The 20,207-nt window shown below is 41.5% G+C and overlaps 1 protein-coding gene across 1 annotated transcript in view; it reads right to left on the reverse strand.

The window, feature by feature from the left end:
* Positions 1–2,243: 2,243 nt before the first annotated feature.
* The window catches only part of LOC104619316 (homeobox protein cut-like 1), a gene marked incomplete at both ends in the record, with an annotated part of 35,334 nt that continues 17,370 nt past the window's right edge, over positions 2,244–20,207 (reverse strand). The window contains 10 exon segments of the mRNA XM_010285153.1: positions 2,244–2,300; positions 2,940–3,105; positions 4,542–4,812; positions 4,814–5,342; positions 7,616–7,717; positions 9,087–9,152; positions 10,160–10,831; positions 11,933–12,029; positions 13,062–13,110; positions 18,014–18,072. Of these exon segments, the coding sequence (XP_010283455.1) occupies positions 2,244–2,300; positions 2,940–3,105; positions 4,542–4,812; positions 4,814–5,342; positions 7,616–7,717; positions 9,087–9,152; positions 10,160–10,831; positions 11,933–12,029; positions 13,062–13,110; positions 18,014–18,072 (2,068 nt within the window).

The following is a 20,207-nucleotide window of genomic DNA, read 5'->3' on the forward strand; positions in this document are numbered from 1 at the left end:
TGGGTCAGAAATCCAGAAAACCTTGCTAGTTTGATAGAACAGTGCCAAACGGTAATGAAAATACTCACAGCTAATAAAAGTTTGAGATGTTACTATGCATGTTGACACTCTGTACACTGAAGACCTTCTTGGCAAAGCACTCAGGAGCCACTGAATGTATTAGTTTAATTTCACTTCTTTCCCCTTCATGCATTCAGTAAGTTCCAAGCCAATTATATTACATGGAAAAGGCTCCAGACCTTTTCTCGTTTCAAAATTGTTCTGATTAATTTCTGTTTTAAAATTACAAGTATGCAACCTTTTCTGCCTTGATTTTCCTGGGAAATGTCTCAGAAGACCAGAAAATTGGAGCCATCTTTTTTTTTTCCCCTGCCCTGGAGTGGAGGATCTTTCACAAATGCGTAATTATTATTACCTTTTCCAAACTGTTTGCTGCGCTTTTAATTACAGAACAGCTGCTAATAAAAGAAAATTACCAAACTGCCCTTCCTCATTCAAATAACGTGGCTTTGCTTTTTTGCTCTGCGTGGTGTCACAACCTTCCTTATTCCTTTATACAGAGAAAGGCACCAAGAAAGGAACGTCTTGTACAACAATTTTATTTTTAATCATCGGAAAGGAGGAAGAAAAGGGCACGAGCCCATTTTCTCATTTGTAAGTCTGCTTTAAGGAAAGGAGGGCAATCATCAATAATATGATTTTATTAGCTGATAGGAACGTGTCGCCTCACAAAGTATTAGCTCAAGGGCAGGAACTGACAAACGAGATTGGGAGTGTGGGAGGGGAGCAAAATATCACAGCAGCAAAACTGAACTTCCTGAAGGAAATCACTTTCAGCTACCAGCGAGCCCCACGGGAATCCGTAAGGTGGTCGGATTTTAATACTACGGGCTTGTCTTTCAATCTTTTATAATTACAGTTAGTCATAAATATGATAATTAGCAATAACAATGCAGCCTTTTCCCAGCTCCTCTGATTTCAAATTCCTCTTAAAATGGCTACAATTAATTACTCATATTTTCCATGCTGTCTTAGGCGTTTATAACTGTAACATTTAGTCTTGCATAGTATCGATGCTACAAAAAAGTAGTCAATGGCACGCTTTTAATGAACATCGCAGGAAGTTTCCATGTTCGTTAAATGCTTGGCTACAAGTAACAATAGCCCTATGATTGCAAATAATTTTTCCCATTTTAGTTGTGTTTTCATGGCTTGTTTTTACCAGGGGCATGGTTTTTTTTTTTTTTTTTGCTTTTATCTATTTATTTTCAACTGTTCTTAAGAAAAACATGGACTGAATATCTTCATGGATTTTCTTCTCGTAAAATCTTTTAGAATGCAAAATAGTTTCCCAGTAGAGAAAAAAAGTAGTTTGCTTGGGATATTCAGAACAAACCCAGCAAGCTCCAGAAAAAAAGAAGTGTGTTTCAGAATGGGAGAAAGGTGGAAGAAGAGCACAACCCACCCTCCTCCGTATCCTGAACTGCAAGAATTCTCCAATACAGGGCACTGGCTGTAAGTACAGAGCAGGGCACAAGTATTTTTCTAGCGTACAAAACAGCCCGAGTGGTTTACGTCAGTTAAGGCTATCACTGGTAAAAAGTCTGTGTGGGTAGAGTTTGGTATCTAACAGCAGGAACACAGCTGTTCCCTTCCAGCCTCCTTCCTATACTGTGGCCATCGTATAAAACCTTTAGCAATTCACTTCTCTCTGACAACTCGTCTTTGCTGCATCTGCTTTTTTGCAAACGGAAAGGGGAGAAAAAAAGGTCAGCTTGGCATATTTGATGGAGCTTTTGAAAAAGAAAGCTCTAACGTGGTCTTTTCCCCACCTTCAAATTAACAAAGCAGATTTTGTGCAAATGGAAGTGGGGAAAAAATATGCCAGCGAGTGAGGCAGCTGGAGTATGTAGCTCACATTACAAACGAAAGGCTTGTTTTACAGCCATTGTCACATGTCAAGCTGATAAGCTGAACTACGGTAAAAAAAGCCCTACAGAGCCAATGATCTCTAAGATCAGACAGAGTCTCTTTACCTAATATATGCAGCTAAATACGTGTACTCCCTACATCTGCCATAGCAACAAGGAGAGAACGAGGAATTAACTGTGTTAATAAAAAAATTGAAGGGTCTCCTGTATGATACAACAAAACGCAAGAAACCTCTCGGCATCAAAGCAAAAGAAACGTAACAAAAGCACAGAGAATTATTTCAGAGCAAATCATTGAAACCAGCTGATTACCTGAGCTTGCACATCCCTGCTGTAGGGAATCCTGTAATGATGTCACAGAGTGAAGGACTAGATAAGAGAGGAGAGGAAAATCAGGGAACAATAAAAGGAGATGCCAAACCACAAACTAAACAGTAAGTAGGCTCAACAAATAGCAAACCGCTCATCTCGGCACGGGCACGCCGCTCATTTAAGACAGTGGCATTATAAGGGAACAACCGAGGCCAAACTCTAGTCTGGCCTTTCTGTATCAATAGGTATTAGGGTAAGAGAGAGCCACAATAAAAGCATAATTGCAACAGCATCCCCCCTTTAAAGCTTAGTTCTTCTAGCTCACCTCCTGCGAAAGCCATCGATATTCTCCTAGGAACGATAAAAATCCCCTATGCAACCCTAGAAAACAGCGCACAAGATTTTCCAGCTCTTTGGCCAAAATTTTTTGAATTACGTATCATATTCATGCCTCGATAATATCACCCTAATTAGGAACGTGATAACTGCTGCTTATCAATTACGCATAAACAAGCGCTTCGTTCGTAAACATTCCCAGGGCATCCCCCTAGGGACTGGCCGGGCTGCGAGGGCGGACGCTGCCACTTCCAGTAACGCCTGGGCTAGCACCGGGTGCAAGTCTCGCTTACTGCAAATTTAAAAAAATAAAAGATTTCCTCCTCCTCAACTCAAACGACATAGTGGAATTTTAATTACCTTGTCCTTGTTGCTGCCCTTGTGCAGGCAGGACACACTGTCCCAGCTCACCATTCAACCAGAGCTGCATACGAATAAATGGTTCTCGGCCTTTTTGGGTCAATTTACTCCATGGCTTTGGCCTGGAGAGCATGTCACTGACACTTCCTTGGGACAGCCCCAATACCTGAAGTGAAGCAACCAAGAACGGCACGTTAACACATTTGATGTGGAAGGGGGGTAATTTAAGTCACTTTGGTTTCCTTTACTGCTATATTGCTCAAATCGGTTTTATACGGACATTAGTAAAACTGCAAAATGACATCTGTAGGTAACGGATGGAAATGCTTTCCTCCCGCCACGGGTTCCTTCTGGAGCGTGGGTTTTTTCCTGCAGGAACGGAGCGGCAGCACAAACGGCAGAAGGATGGTGCGAGATTTGCATGCTTTTCATATTTTGTGTCAAACGGTTTCATCAGTTCTAACAGGAAAAAACACAAAGTCCAGGCACACACAGGCAGATAAAACAGGAAATGATTGGCATGTATTTTGTTCTCAAACAAAAATAATTGGGACTTTTGAGACTAGGCCTGTATTTGGTTGATTTTTTTGGTATGAATTATAACGATGTGTGTTTTCACCTGTAGCAGCGGCTGCTCCACGTAAGCAAATATTTAAGAATACAGCCGACTGCTGCGAAGGGGGAATTTCAGACAGGCAGAACGCAATTACTTGCCTGGAATTCAGCACAGGTACCGGGGTTAAAAATCATACTTAATGAAAGCTGCCACGGGATCTTTAATGACCCCAAAAGGTCAGGCTTTTCATTTCACATCTTAGTGAAAGGTAACAGCGCAGTGCCAGCTCCTATTATACTATTACATTGATTCAATTCTTTAAAGAAAGAAGAAACACCAGATGTCCACCACTTCTTATAGCCTGGGAAGTGTGTTCTGGTGGTTGGGGACCCCCCCAGAATCCCACGTGTCGAACGCTTAGGGCCCACAACGTGAGAACTTCAGCAAGTCTTATCGTACATCGCGTATCTGTAATCAAACATTGCTTAAAAACGTCTCAAAGCGCACTAAGATACCAAGCACCAGGTATAAGAAATGTCTGTGGATTCTTGACTTAAGACTAAGGAGAGGTAGGGGATTTTCAGTGTGTTTGTTTAAATACCCTTGTGCGCATTTCCAAATATTAAAAAAAAAGGGAAAAAATGCTCTTGTGTCCACAATCTTCACTTACAACAAATTTAAGACTCTCCAGTCATGACAATGGTATTACTCAAATATTCCATGAATTCATTACATTAGGCATGAAATACTGAGCCTCCATAACATTTGCTTCAGCTTTCAATGTTTCTAAACTCGGGGGCCCCATTTCTAATTACAAGTGCTGAAGCCAATCTTTGCACAGAAACTTATGCAATTCACAAAATGCAGGAAAACTAACACTTCCCTTTGTGAGCTTATTTTTAAAATACTTAAAATACGAAGCAAAAACATTTTTCCTTAAGACATACGTGGCATATCCCCCTCCGTTAAACTGAGCTCCGTACCGACGTAAGGAGCACAACGCACATTCACAATACTGGTGGAACAAGAGATAACCAGTTCTTTACCTTTTCCCCAAAGATCCTTTGGCAGATGCCATTCTTTGCTAGCTTTTCTTTGACCTGCCGCGTTAGCTCTATCGTATCCACTTCCTGGTACATATAAATCTCATACTGCTCGGGTGTCAGTGGAGGAACTGAAGGTTTGGATGGCTTTGACAAAGACACGATAGGGGATGAAGGGAGAGGGCTATTTTGTGGCGTCTCACTGCGACTCGCCCCAGTCATGCTCAATTCAGAACTCTGGGAGTACGGAGATTCAGCGTTTGGCCACTCTTTGGAGCTGGCTACGATCTGGCCTAGTCTGATTGCTGACCTTTTCTTTTCCACCACTGGCTTCCTCAACTTTTATATCTTCAGGAAGAGCTGTATTTCTTCTCTCATGCTGCACAGTATTCCACCAATGGTCCTTCCAAACACCACCACGTCCCAACTCATTTTTAACATGCCTCAACATACCCTGGGCAGAATCACTTATTCCATGAAGCTCTAAAACAGGTGCCTCCTGAGGCTCCTTTTTGAGCCCAGAGAGGTTCTGCAATGCAGAGATACTGGAATCAGTGACAGATGAATGTTTCTTCAGGGATATGGCCAAAGGAGAATAGCTGGAAACCGAAGACATTGCAGGTGTAGATACTAGTTTGGGGGAGAGGATAGAAATGTCAGCTTGAGATAAAGGTGGTGTTTTTAAGGCAGGTTCAAGGGCAGCCTGCTGTGCCTCCATTTCGCGTCGGGCTTGTTGCAGAATGGATCGAATAGCATCATCAGAATTGCCACTGCTAGATGCAGAAGGCGGCTGAGCCGGCTCAGCTATGAAAAACAACCAAAAGACTAAATGCAACAGAGGAATATGGCTTTATATTCAACATGTGTTAACTGTACATATTTCCCGGTTGGAAAAAGGGCTGCAATACATTTCTGGATGGGAGGGAGGAGTTTTCACTAAGCAAAGTGAAAACTTTTCTGCACTTTTCAAAATAAGGTAAGATTTCCAAAGTTATTCCCTGGAAAATTACTGTAGCTGCCAAAGTGCTGGACATTTGCACGCGCAGACTCAGCTGCAGAAGTCTAGTACTACTTGCCTGTTATCCACCATTGTAAAAATTTTTAAATAAATGCCTTTGAAAATCAAGCCTTTACCCCTTCTCCCCCCACCCCAAGTACTCCATAACATTTTATAATTCTATTTACAAAGTTACTTAAGTTTCCACTACTCTCTATCTCCACAAATGAATCGTAACACGCACTCAAAACTGAACACAGCTGCATTCACCTGGACGGACTATTAATACCCTCTTACAATATAAATACGGTGCGTCCTTTTAACTCCAAAAATTTAACACAGAAATTACAACAAAGCGAGAACTTTAGTAAGAGACTTCATTATTTCATTTGACAAGCTAAATATGCTCCTGCTCCCTGTTTTCTTGTTCCATGGTCCCAACCACTGAAATAAACAGCTCTACAAAAATCAGGCTGATGCCTGGCCATCGCTCTCTGCCTTAGCCGAAGCCCTATCATGGAGCCACGGGCACCTTCAGAAGAGAGAACACCTAAATGCAGTATTTCAGTGGCGAACGAGGACGCGTGTGGCTGTGCTGCAGCAGTCAGGGATGAGCAGAGATTGGAACGTGGGTGTAGATTATCTCTGCAGAGCCAGAAGGTTTTTGCAAGGGCATCTGTTTCCATTTAAGTTAGTCTCCACTGAGGTCCCCAGTGCTTGAAAACCAGTTCCTCTAAAAGCTACTCTACAAAGAATGGGGGAAGTGAAGCACTAGATAGTAACAGGGAACCCATACACTGCAAGAAGTGGCCTCAAAGTGAAATAAGATTTGAAACACACTACATATTATTCTAGTAACTTTATGCCTCATCGGAATAGATTTCTGAATTTGCCTCCCTACATTCTTTCCTGTCACATGATATAAAATACATGAAAAGCTAAGAAACAGGAAAAAAGACAGTGGGACTATCTCTTCTGTTTTATCTACTGCTTTCATAGAGAGTTTTGAGGGTGAATTAATATTTGAAAGGAAGGCTGAGATTCTCAGATGAAACATGCTACTGAACATTGTGCTTGCAGTTTCCTGCACACAGCCCACATTTTCCTCTATGTAATCATTACTTGTATAAAGTTGTGTTATTTAAATTGTGTATTAACTAGTCTTTTATACTTTGCCATGAGATTAGCTTAGTTTTCATTTAAAGAACAACTATCCAAAACTCTAAATCAGTATTAACTTGAAAAAACAACACAGAAGTAGTGCACAGTACTCTCTACTTCAGCATTAGCCCTTCAGCAGTACTGGAAACTCTTTTAAAGTCAGGAGGGCTGTGGAGCAGACAGAAATGTTAACTACGCAACAGCATACTATGAAAAATTAAACTTATCTCAGGCTAAAATCTTAAACTAATGATGTTTTTGGGAAAGAAAATGCTTTTTGGATTTGCCAGTTCATTCACTGAATACATTCTGTAATCAAAAATAAAGTTATGTAAAAGTTAGAACTGAGTTTGCCTATGTTATAATTTCAGTACATGATGTCGGCAGTATGATGGTACTATGTGACTGGTAATTGCTGGCTCGATCATGACCTTCACCCTGACAAATCCATTCAGTTCCCTCTCCCATGCAGTTTGTCCCTGGGGCCTGAGTTAGAAGAGAAGGCAGGAGCCATTCCCCTTCCAAGGAGCAAACTGGTAGAAGAAAGGATTTTGTAGGTTCGTCCCGCAGAGTGACTGCCTGCAGGGGTGGAGTGGTGTAGAGAAGGCAGAGCTCTGCTCTTGGAAAAAACGGTGTTTAGAAATTTCACAGCGTTACTACCCTGGGAGCAGGGCAGCGCAGAGCGGGCAGATCGCTGAGCAGAGACCCTGCCAAGCCGTGACACATGTAACCTTAACCTGGGCTGCCTTATGGACAGAAACAACTCCACTAAATTATAAAAAAAAAAAAAAAAAAAAAAAAAGCTTTTCAAACCTACACTCCAGGTTTTTAGAATATAATTAACTGACCAGAAAGCTCATGGTAATTGTTTTAATTAAATTCTGAAATAAAAGGAGCAAGAGACAAAATGAGACCGTACCTGTTTTCTGTACTTGCAGCTCCCTTTTGGCTTGTTCGAGAATGGATTTGATGGCTTCATCAGAGCCAGTCTCTGTGGTTCGGATTCTTGTGGTTATATTACCTGAAGAGGAAAACGTAACTAATGACACTGGGAAAGCTTTTATTTGTTTGGTTGTTTTTTAACACAAAGACAGACAGTATATACTGAGATATTGCCAACACGACAGTTTACGTAGGACCTTTACCAATATTTACAACACCAAGAACGTACTTAACATAATAAAAGAAAAATATCCTCGTTGTGCAAAAGCCTGCCCGCTAGCTGCACTGGAACGATGAGAACACTGACATCATCAGAGGAAGAACTAGGTGGTCATATATTCCTTTTCTAGGATAACATATGTAGGTCTATTTTTTTCCCTTTTTTTTTTTTTTTTTTTCTTTTTTTTTTCGGAGGGGGAGAGGAAACAGAAGGGAAAAGAACCAGAGGGGAAAGGAAGAAAGCTAAAAACAAAGGATCAGGAATCATCTTAAAAATTGCATCAGCTGCTAGGCAAAGTAGGATGAGTATACATTCAGCCCAAAACAGAATTAAAAAGTAACTAGATAAAAATAATTTTTAACCTTCTAGAAGTTAATACATTAAGAGAAACAGTCATTTAAACGCAGATACCATTTGAAGTACTCTCCAGCTAAGAGCTATTACTTAGTTGTTTGGTTTTTGGGGTTTTTTTTTTAACCACTAAGAGGAAGAAAAGGAGGGAAAACTATGACTGTGAATGCTACTGCACTTAGCTGCATTTTTCATTATGAGATTGTAATTTGTAAGTGAGCTAGATAATTTCTGACTGGAGTGAAATACAAAGTTTTGGGGTTTTGTTTTTTCTTCTTCCTCTCGTTTTGCTAAAAGCAAAATTCTGCAACTAATCTATAATGAAGAAAATGTTCGTACTTCCTGTTCAGTGATAATTTACTGACCTGCTGTTCACGTGTCTTGTTATCCTTCTCATACACCATACTGACTTAAGTATCACACTAATTTAACGGCGTATTAAAGTGTTATTTGTCAACGCAAGCCCCATGAGGAGAAAGAAGTAAATCTAGAGCAGAAGCAGTATGCGACTGATGTTGGATTATACGTTAACCGTGCAACTTTCTCCCTCCAAAATCACAAAAATAGCAAAGAGAGCATTTCAATAGATCTGATGATTTTATAAAGCCACTTCTATCACTTCTCTCTTTTTATCTGCGTACGCAGTGAGGTTGGGAGGGGAAAAAGTATCCAAACAGCGTTACGTTAGTACAGCAGCAGCAGAATTAGAAAAAGCGAAGTGTTCATCTAACCCATGGTTTGTTTTATACTTACTGTCTGTTTTTCTATCAGATTCCAGGCCAGAATCAAACTGCACAGTTTTAAGGAAACACACAGCTAAAGCACACTCCACTTCCTAGATATCGACTGCAAAGAAAAACACCTGCCTGTGACGTACCTTCAGACCCATTTCTTCGTTTCGGTACTTCCTGAAATAGTCTGTTCAGGTTCTGGCCTGGATTCTCTGTTGAAAAACAAGTTTGGTAAGAACAAAACAATCAGGGGATGGTCGCTCTGACATCACGGGCTGTGTGACATGAGAAGCTAGCAGCCTGTCTCTGAACGCGAGGGTTCGAGCTGTCCTCGCCCCCGCGAGCCTTTGTCTGAGCGCTGGAGGAGCTGGCTACTTTGGAAGAAGCGAGGCTGGCTGATTTGTTAATAAAGATTACAGCTACGTTCGGAAAGGAGATTAGACAGATATAAATAAATGTCTAGAGATACCAAAAATGAAGAGGTTAAAGATGGGCAGATAATCCCCTCAAGTACGATCATCAAAAGGAAGAACAGAACATAAATCTAACAGTGTGTGCTTTCGATTAAACAAGATCTAGGAAAATCCTGCCTGTCCTTTCCAATACTTCTTGACTGTAAACAACTTACTTTTCAGTTTCTCTCAATGTAAATCTCAGTCTTCGCTTATGATGAATCACAATGAAATGCACGTTTTAATGCATTTCTTAAAATCACTGCCTTAAATATGCAAAGCTGCTTGAAATTAGGATTGTTTCTTAATTGCTCGTCTCATGCATCACCTACGATATTTTGTCAAAACACTCTGGGGGGGGGGGAAAAAATATCGCACAAGACACAACAAAAGTCTGGTCTCAGTAAACAACCCCAAATAAAAATTCTCAAGCACTTCTGAGGGCTGATACCCTTAGTAGCTACTGACCCTTTCAGTCTGTGTTTCGCTCTGAGGCGGAGCTATTGGGAAGTGAGGGATGTAAGCGTCCCTGCTGCTGGCTCCTGCTGACAAACACAAGTCAGCAGCTAAAAAAAGCACAAGCAAAGATACTAACCTGCTTGAGTGCCGAAAAGCAGAGTTAGAAAGCCGTACTTTCTGCACCTGACATCTGAATCAGGTGAAAGCAGCAGCAATGCACGAACGGCCCCGTACAGGGCCGCTTCCCGCTTGTACCAGTTGTAACTAACAGGAAAACAGGGCAAGGCCCTCGGCCGGCGAGCGCTTACCTCTTTGTCTACCCTGGATGCTGCGAAGAGCCAAGATGTTCTGCTCGTCCGAGAGGAACTGCTTCATCTTATGAAATGGCTCCTTGCCTCTCACAGTCAGTTTATTCCATGGCTTTGGCCGGGCTAGTATCTCACTCACAGACCCTTGCGACAGTCCCAACACATAATGTCCAAATATCCGCTGTCCAATATTGTGCTTGATCAACTGCTCTTTCACCTGACGTGCAATTTCGGCCGTGTCTATCTCCTCGCCTTCAGAGATGCTCCCAGCACTTTCTGACTGGCTGGGAGACGGGGCCATGCCATTTACGTCCGGACTTTGTTGTAATGGACTTTGGGAAGATATGGAGTTTGTGCTGTAAGGACCTGTTGAAAAAATCATGCTTGTGCTTCCTGCTTCCTGCATTGCCTTGGAGTAGAAGGACTGCATTAGCTGTCGCTGGAGGAGAGAGTTTAGTGCAAATTTTCCTGTGGAGGCCAGGGGTAAGCTGGGGCTCGCCAGGGATGAGCTGAAAAAGTCTTGACTTAAACCCGTTGGTGAGAACTGGTGTGTACCATTAGTATTGGAAGCCTGCTCCCCCGCGTTGCGGAGCAACTGAGAAGGAGGGGAGGCCGGCAAGGTTGCAGGACGCTGACTCTCAGGCTGGTCTTTCCCTTTTCTCCTGGCTGACCCTACAAGGAAGGTCAAACATAATGCATTATGGGGGATCAAAGAGGGAAAAACCAAGATAAAAAAATGCAAAGTTTGCCCCGCAAAGGGAAAAAGTGCAGATTTACAAGGGCCAATGAAGTGGCGGTGGGATTTTTGTTTTCATTTTGGTTTTGGTTTGTTTTCTTTGTTTGTTTGTTTGTTTGTTTTCCATAATTGAAATTTTAATAAGCCAAACAAGGCCCCCAAAACAAACAACATGCATTTCATGTTTGCACCTTTCTTGTATGTTGCAGCCTGGAGAATCCCCCTTACAAACATTAAAACTAGAACAATTACATGAAGTGCAGTTATACATTTAAAATAAATGCAGTTACAGACAGCAAGTCTCTTTGTTGTCTCTCATTCAAGACATTATTCATTGGACCTGACTGAACCCAAATGCAGCAAACATTTACATTTTGGAACAAACCAATTTGAATAAAGGAATCACCGTTAGGTGGATGCACCAAGATCACTCAGTTAAAGTCATAAAACACTTCAAAATTCAGTAATCCCAGGGCCAGTGGCAACTTTTAACTTTCTTCCAGCTGCAAAAACCATAAGCATTCAAGTATCTGGAAATTCCATGACTTGTCATTTAAAAAATGTGCACGCAAGATGTAAAAAACCCACAATAGGAAAGCTAAACGGCAAACACGCTTTGCTAAAAAGAAAGTATTTTGTTTTTCCGAGCTGACCTGCTGGTAGTATATCTAAGCGTATCAGACAGGAAGATTATTGTGTTCTACATGCAAACATTTTGCATAACATTGTGTGTGGGGGAAGAGACTTCTGGTGCCACGGATGAATTTGTTCCCAAAACAGAAGACAGCCTCAAACGCTACCACTTGGTACATCTTGTAATGCCTCTCTTTCCTAGCCTTTAAAGACTCTCTGAGGTCTCCAAGTTTTATTTTATTATCCAGCCTATAAAACTGCAGAAATCAAACATTATTCAGTGTTCCTGTTGCCTCTTAATCTTTCTGCCATGCATTAGCTCAGACACTCATCTCTCACTCAGCCCTCCCTCCCTTTACAAGACAGCAAACAAACCAGAAGAGCCGAAAATTGTGTCAACCTACCACTCAGGTCACTATTTGTGATACGCAGCGTGGCATTCTCCGACTGCAAGGAGCGGTTCTTCTCCAGCAGCAGCACCTCCAGTGGTTTAGATGCATCCTAAAGAAAATCAAAGTGGGAGGTTTGTTTCTAAAAGCATTAAGAGTCTCGCTCAGGCACTAAAAAGGATTTCAGAAGAAGAAAACAAGTGCTCATCTCTGCCACGAACGCAGCTAGGGAATTCACCATGCATATATTTGCAGGAATCGCTCAGTGCTCCTGCGTGAGCCATAGAAGAGATTCACTGTTTAATTTTAATTGTAAATCATTCATCAATTCTGTGTTACTTTAAAATGTGTAAATGTGTAATTTTCTTATTCCTACTTATTTTAAAATGGTACTGGCACGCTTTTGATTTCAAAGCTGTAGACTTCTTTTAATCTGATTAAAATAGGATCTAAGATTATATTATTTCTTCTAGGTCAACTGACCCAAGTTAAGCATTTCCTTGAAATGCTGCCTTTCAGCATAAACAGTTTGTTCAAAAATAAAATCACTCATAGAAACCTGCCATTTACCTTCCACTAAATATCTAACCCTTCATCATTAGAAAACGTCTTGAAAATTAATCCCAGTATATTGATATTGGGTTCAGATTTCAGAAACAGGAATTTAATTCGTAACCTTTAAACTTAAGTAAGATTAATTTGCTGGAATAGCAGAGCTTTGTCCTGCTTTCTCAGTACTCAAAGGTTTGTTTTCTTTTCTGAACATTATTTTCAAGGCTAACAAAGACCTAAAAATGCTAAAAACCTTGCTCAGCGTACTGTCAGTACAAAAAACACACAAATCTCAGCGTAGCTGTACACCAACTCTAGTATCTTTAAAAGACTCAACTTCACAACGTTATGGTTATCCGCTCCAGCACAGCTGAAACGTCATTCTTTGTCCTTGACCACTTAAAAGAAATTAACAGGCAAAAAATGTTCAGTTCAGCTTTTTACATAAGAAAACATCAGGAAAACAATGATCAACCCATATGTCTCAACATCAACAGGAAATTCTCCGTTCCAACACCAACGAACTGCAAGACAATTTTTTTGTTAATTAACTGAACTGCTGAAGTAAAGAAAACAAAAGTAGGTTCAGTACCTGCGCACCAGAGCTTTCAGATGGTGCAAACTCCATGGATTTCAATATACTGTGGAAGGCAGAAAAAAAAATTATTTTCTATTTCTTCTTTTCATAACAACTGCACTAATGAGCATTAACATTATCATTTCCTACTCTCCCGCAACACTTCAAGTGATAACAACTTTCCTTGCAGTGACACAGCCTCATAATGAATATAGAATAACTATTCAAACTAGTTATTGGATACGAAAATTTTCTCCAGCGTCATCTAAATCATTCCATATGCAATCCCACCAGGCCAGTTTAAAGCGTAAATTTAAAGGTTAATAAGGATATAACATTTTAAGCTGTCAAAAGCGATATAAATTTATCTGTGAAGCTTGAAGGGAATGAAAAAGTTGCAGCAAAGCAACAAAACAGGGGAATCGCCACCGCAGTTACAGTACTTTATATAATATACACCAGCTCACATATCAAGGAAAATATGCACAAATAATCCTCCCAACCAAGACACTACAGGCTAAAAGGCAGTTTTTCATTTTAATAACCTCCTAGTTCTATGGCAAAGGGAAGACACAATGGCACAATATTTCTCAAGAAATATGAAAGATCCAAATATTTATAAGTACATTAAGAGAAGAATCTGATAGTCTCATTGTCAATATTTTATATAACTACTGAGCGCTCAAAGGACGTCTCCCTTCAAAGTCTTTCAGCTAGAGTTGTATCGTCTGGCAAATGCTAATTTTACAGGAATACAAACTTGTTACTATGCTCTGTCTTATAAATTTTTTTAAATAGGCCTGCTGCAGGTAGGACGTTAAGTTTCTCAGACTGAAGCAATAAATGATTTCAGCTTCTCTTTGTACAAAGACGCCATTCATTTGTTGAAGAAAAATATGTAAACAGATATAGATAGTGTTTATACAGCATTTTCCATGTATAAAGCACCAGGAACTTTGTGAAGCAGGGGGAATATGTTTAACCATGTACTAAATGTGGAAACTGGGTCAAAAAAAAGCAGGTGGTCAGTATTAAGATGTAGGCACTAGTTCTGGATGCCACTAGGAGTCAGCCAGGCACCCAGCACTCATTAACTGCCGCAAACCATGTGGCGTCCAGCTCCTCTATAACTCTGTCTGCGCATGAATCCAGAATTAGATGCCCATTAAGTGGCACTCTGGAAATCAGTGGCCTCGGTGACTCACTCAAGATCACGCAAAGTCACAGCAAATGCAAGAAAAAAAAGTCATTCCGAGACACAAACCTCACGTATTTTGCATCTGCGCGTACTCAATGCATACACTGTCGATTCTGACAGGCACCCTTACAAATATAGTAATTAATAAAATCACAAAATTCTGGCCATCAGTTTCATCATACGACGTCACTGGATGACACCTCTTGCCAGCAGAAATCGCTGTAGATTACAGCCATCATCCCATATACAAGCACAGAAAGTAATGCTGTTAAGACTCTGCTTCACATGGGCACAACAGCTCACCCGCACGCAAAAGTGCCTCTTTTCTGCTATTGATGGAGTCTTGGCAGTCAAGGAGAGAGGTTGTGCATTAACGGCGTGAGTTCTTAAAGACCGTGACATTATACTGACATCACAGGCATGTTTACTCAGGTTCCTATCACTGCTGAAAGCAAGCGTTTCTTGGGACAGCTCTTCAGAGGCACAGCTCTGCTACCAGGACTCCAAGGTGCTGGGGGAGATAAATATACAGAGACTCGTCTAGGAAAATCTCCAGTCACTGGTAGGTAACTGGTTTCATCCTTCTATGTATTCTGCAGGGTACGGCCTCTGAAAGGACAGCACGTAGTAATGTATGTCCCCGGGACGGTCAAATAAGGAGACCCATCTGAATTTAAAAATAAACAATTTGTAACAGCAATTTATCTTGTGGCAAACTTCCCACGGCAAATCACAGGCGTTTCTCCCGTTTCGGTTCAGATCAGCAGCACACTTGCAGCACAAGTCTCCCAGTAATCCCCACTTACCGCGCTTGCGCTTGCCATGCAGAGCAGTCCTGGAGCATACCAACCGCGTTCCTTCTGGACGAGACTAAACCAAAAGCAGCCGCTCGCTCGCGGAGGAGCACGCGTGACGTGCTCTGACCACTACCGTGCTGCCTACAGAACCAGACTGAAACTGGTCGGAAGTGCGAAGTAAGCCTGAACGTAGTGTGTGCATCGGGTTCTCGGCACCGAAAGTCTGGCTTTAAAGCCCTGATCCCGTTGTGCCCTCCAGTTGCACAGGCTGCTCTACCAATGCATTTTGGTTCTGAGCACCTGCTGCCTGCTGGGACCTTCAGAAAGTACCCTGAACCTTGCAGCAGCCATGTTTTCCAGTGAGCTCGGAGCAGGCATGCGTATTCAAACTTCGGCTGGAAACTTACTGACCTCTGCCTACTTAAAGTGGATTCTTTGCTACCTGAAACAGCCTTCTGGCAATTTCACAGGTAATTTCCTATACATTTAGAACCCAAAATATACTAGAAACCTGGTTGATGGTATCTTGAATTGCCCTTGGAGGAATATTCACTACGTCAGGTTCATTTTTTCAAAAAATGTGAACGTTAAACATGTCAAAAATGACTCTCTAAATGTGTCAGAAAAGAGACACTTTCCTCAGGAATATGAGGAGGCAAAATGTTTCCCCTTTGGATACCAGGAATATCTTTGCCCATGAGATCTTGACTCAGTCTTTTTGAAGGAATGATCTTGTGACTTGAATCTGCACATCTAAGACGACTTGAAAGACCTTACTCTAAAGCAAAGTGTGCATTGGGACAGCTCGACTTTCTGTTCCTATGATCCGACTGCAAAGGCAGGAGGGTTAGCACTGTCATATTACTCGAGAGGGAACTGAAAGGACACACAGAGCTCTCAGATCTCAAAAATAGGTTTAAAAGCCTTTTGGCACAAAAGCCAATGCAGAAAGCAAGGAATTCTCACATCTCAGATCTTGACGCGCATCCAGTTAAGTTCCTCCAAGGTTAGAAACTGGCTGATTGAGATCCCTCAGCCTGGAATGCCTCTAACATCCTTGGGAGGATTAAGGAAAACACATCAGTGCCAAACAACTGAGAAGTTTATTCTCTTTCTTCATTACTGACTAAGATACCTTTTTTCTTGGTGCGTATGCACGTTATGAGCAGCTCGTATTTGTCAGTGTTTCAGGGCACAAAGGCAGGCACAGTAGGATTCAGTCTAAGAGATACCAGATTTATAGCAATAGACTTGTCATCATTTCACTTCAGATCAGACTGTCACTCCCAGGTGATGCACTTTTAGATTTTGGCACATCTTCTGGACCATTTGGGAGCAGAGAGGGTGGCATGAATGAGCTGCTGTGACGATGCAGCATTGCACACATCTGCAGTGCTCTCAGAGAGGTTCTTAATCCCCTGCACCACCCAGCAGCACGGCGTGTGAACCCCAGGCCACCCACCAGCTAGCCAAAGCCAGCCTGCCCAGACAAAGAAATGTTACCCACAAATTAGGGAGATATAAAAGCTGTAACAGCCAGCAGAACCATGAGTTAATGTACTGGCACCCAACAAGGGCCACTTCCCGGAGATTCTCCCATCTATTTCACTGCAGGCTCATCTCGAAATAACAGCAGCAGGCAGAAGCACTATATGAAGACTCCTGTGTCATGGCTTCTCCTGGACCTCTTACTTGCCCTCCCATCTGTGCCCTCATGTAAATCAGTGTCGTAAAAAATAAAAAACCCCAGGCATTACTGCCAGGAATACAGGGATCTAAATGAGTTTCGTATCTAAAGTAAAGGCATTAAACCAGGTAAGATTTAAAACTCATTTGTTGTTTCAGTACCTTCACATTTAGTAACTCCTGTAGCAAAGTGGAAGGTTGTGGCTTAATTCCCAGCCACTACTTTACACCTGAGGGCATAAACTGGCTGAAATCTGAAGGTGCATTTCCTTAACTCAGAAGAGAACATGGACGTATCTACCTGTATCACTAAAACGATGAAGCTTTTTTGAGACCAGTTAATATTCAGACATAATGACCAAAGAAATGGACAAGTCATTTCGCTTGACTGAAACCATATACCTACATCAGCGCGTGCTGCAGCTGGCAGCGAAGCAGAACCGCAGCCAGTGTGGCTTGAATATAACAGCACCAGAGGCTGGGCAGTCACTGGGCTTGCAAAACCAAACCTGCTTTCCATATTCTCCAGGGACGTGTAAACAAAAGCACATGACTACCAGCCTCATGTGAAATACCTCATTAAACAAGGTAACATTTTTTCAGTCTTCTTAAAATACACACAAAAATGCCAGAATGATGAAAGAAGAGATGGAGTTTCTTGCAGTTATTTAAACCTTGACACTAAACATATTTCTAGTCAAAAAACTTCTCTTCTGAACCTGACAGCTTATCTTGTTATAGTTTAAAATGAGGCTCTTTTAAGTCTCTTAAATAAAACCTTGAAAGGGGAAGAGGCTATATACGGCTTTAGTTTAAAACCACAATATATTAGCAAAAATATACAGTGAAACAAGCACAGCATTAAAATGGTAAAGTGCTGAACACTGGCTGGCAAAGGCATAGAAAAGGCATTATGGCCAAAGGCCCTGCATTAAATTCCTGGTCCACATTAGATTCAGCTGTTGGCTGGGGATTTTTAAAGAGTGGTCCACCTAAAATACCATGGATTTTCAAACTTTTTACCCTTGGTGGATGATTGTTTTAGCGCCTTTTCTTCATGGACACTTGCATTATTTGCCATTGCAATACTCTGCTGCAGCAAAAAGGAGTACTCTTGAGACAGCAGTCGCACTGGTTCTGGATGCAATTTTTGCCAATATTCCCGATTTCCCCGTCTTTGTGGTTTTGACTGAATTCTTTATTGTTCCAAGAACATTGTGGCTTCATTTAACAAGCATTGTTGAACTAGAGTTTGTGAAAAAATTATGTAAGCATTTAACACTTACTTTAATTCTTTCTTAACCTCTTCATAATCAGCCTGTCCTTTCAGTTTTTCTTCCAGTTGCTTTAAAAGAAAGAACATGGATTTAATTATTTAGATTTTTTTCTGCAGGCTTTCAATATCATCTTTAAATTATTCCATATATACAGCAGCGCACAAGTGAGTGTTAATGACTCATACCTAATTTACATATATTAGAAAACAAACTATAACCAATTCAACGTAAACACAATTATACCTGACTCTTCCTTTGTTTACGGAGTGCCAAGCATTACAGAATTCAGTAGGTCCCAATTTGGCTGTTTGCAATGTCACTGTCACGTGTGCAATAAAGAGATCGGGGAAGAAGGTATTAAAAATGGGGCAGCTACAATTTTTACGCAACTGAAAAATGGAGTAAACAAGCAGGATGCTTTGGCACATACTGTATTCTTAATACGACAGTCCTTGATAACCTTATCCACATGAAAAAAACAGACTGAAGAAGCTGTTGTTGACTGGAACACCTTAGGCTTGTAAGACTTCTACAATGCCTCATGCCCAAGCAAAACAGCTGTACCAAGTCGTTTTACAAGCGTTACTTATAGCAATAACTGATATGATTACACACCGGTGATGAAACATTGAGACCAACTCAACAGGTCTTTTTGCTCAGGTCTGCCTGACCTGGGGCAGTCTCAATGGCTTCTCTTCGGTGTGAAGATGCCACAAACGTTGAAATAAACCTCCTAAGACAATCCATAACGCAATGCCACACATTTGGACCTTACCCAAGAGCCCCTGCTCCCAACAACAGTGCTCATCACTACAGGATAAATGCTTCAGGCGGCCTAAAACATAGTGATACATAATTGATGCCGTTATGTTGCTTGCAGAAGCCACATTAATTTCCCACTAAAAATTTCTTTGCTTAGTGCAGGCACACCTGATCTAAGCAAAGAAAAAACAGAACTTGCTGGCTTCCAACTTCCATGGATAAGTTCAGGCTAGCTCTGCTTCACTTCATTTTTGGTGTTAAAATTGGCACAGAATCCCAAAGGTCACAGGAAACAGAAATAACACAAGGATGTACTACCCTCAAAGACAGAGCACCTACTTCGGAAAGGAAAGGAATATATGACAAGAAAAGGAAAAATAGGGCGTCATGTCCAGGAGAGGCTGCCTTCAGTGGAGAAGTGAATTCAAGAAGATCCTACGCCCACTCCTGCACGCCTCGTTTGGACACAGGGGGAAGGCAGGGAAGGGCTGATGTGAACTTGGATCATTTTAGCAAACGTGTTTATAATGCAGCCCCATGAAGTCCTGCACCAGCAGTTACGGGGGTGTGAACGGCAGGGCTGGGACAGACAAACAATTCGAAGTGGGAACCTCTTAACCATCCTGTCTTCCCACGTAAGCCAGTGTGTAGATACCACCCATCTCAAAGCTATCCAATGGGTACAAGCAGCAACCCTAAACACCATGTAATACAGCACCCACAGAGTAGTGAGTCCATCATCTGAGCCACCTTAGTAATTTAAATGAGGCTTCTTCAGATAACAGCAGTACGATGGGACTTTGTTGGACTTCCAGCTATTCTGCCATCTTTTAAAGGGTTTCCATCACATCCTTTCCAGCTTACGCATTGCTGACATTTCTGCCTTGCTAGTAGTACGTATACTAAAGCAGTGACAAAGTGGACATCCACGTTATCAACATGCAGTCCTCTTAAATTCCTCTTCCTGCTTTTTGATACCATAATCCACAATCACTGCTGACAAGAGGCATCTCCCAGCAGTAATCCACGGGCCCTGCTCTGGCAGCTGCTCAACAAGCAGCTCTTAATGGATCACCACCACCGGCTGTTGCAGGAAAGCAGAGACAGTTGTTAAGTGTGGAATTTGCGCTCTATGGGACATTGATGAAATGAGCAGCCTCTTAAAAGGTCTTCTGTCCTAGCATCCTTAGCCTTCAGTAACTTGTGCAGTCATTCAGATTGTGTTAAAAAGGAAAAAAAAAAAGTCTATTTGAGCGAAATCGATTTTTTTCACTTGGAAAAATACAGGGCAAGTTTCAGTCATTTCTTCTGACATGTCTTGCCTTACCAAATTCCAGTTACTAACTGGAATTATAGGGAGTACCAATTTAGCTTTCTAGAGCAGACCCAGTGCTACAGGTATTTTGGCCCTGCTAAAAAACCCTGTACTGATGTAACCAGG

This window comes from Phaethon lepturus, unplaced genomic scaffold, assembly GCF_000687285.1.
Source record: "Phaethon lepturus isolate BGI_N335 unplaced genomic scaffold, ASM68728v1 scaffold37080, whole genome shotgun sequence".
Taxonomy (NCBI): Eukaryota; Metazoa; Chordata; class Aves; order Phaethontiformes; family Phaethontidae; genus Phaethon; species Phaethon lepturus.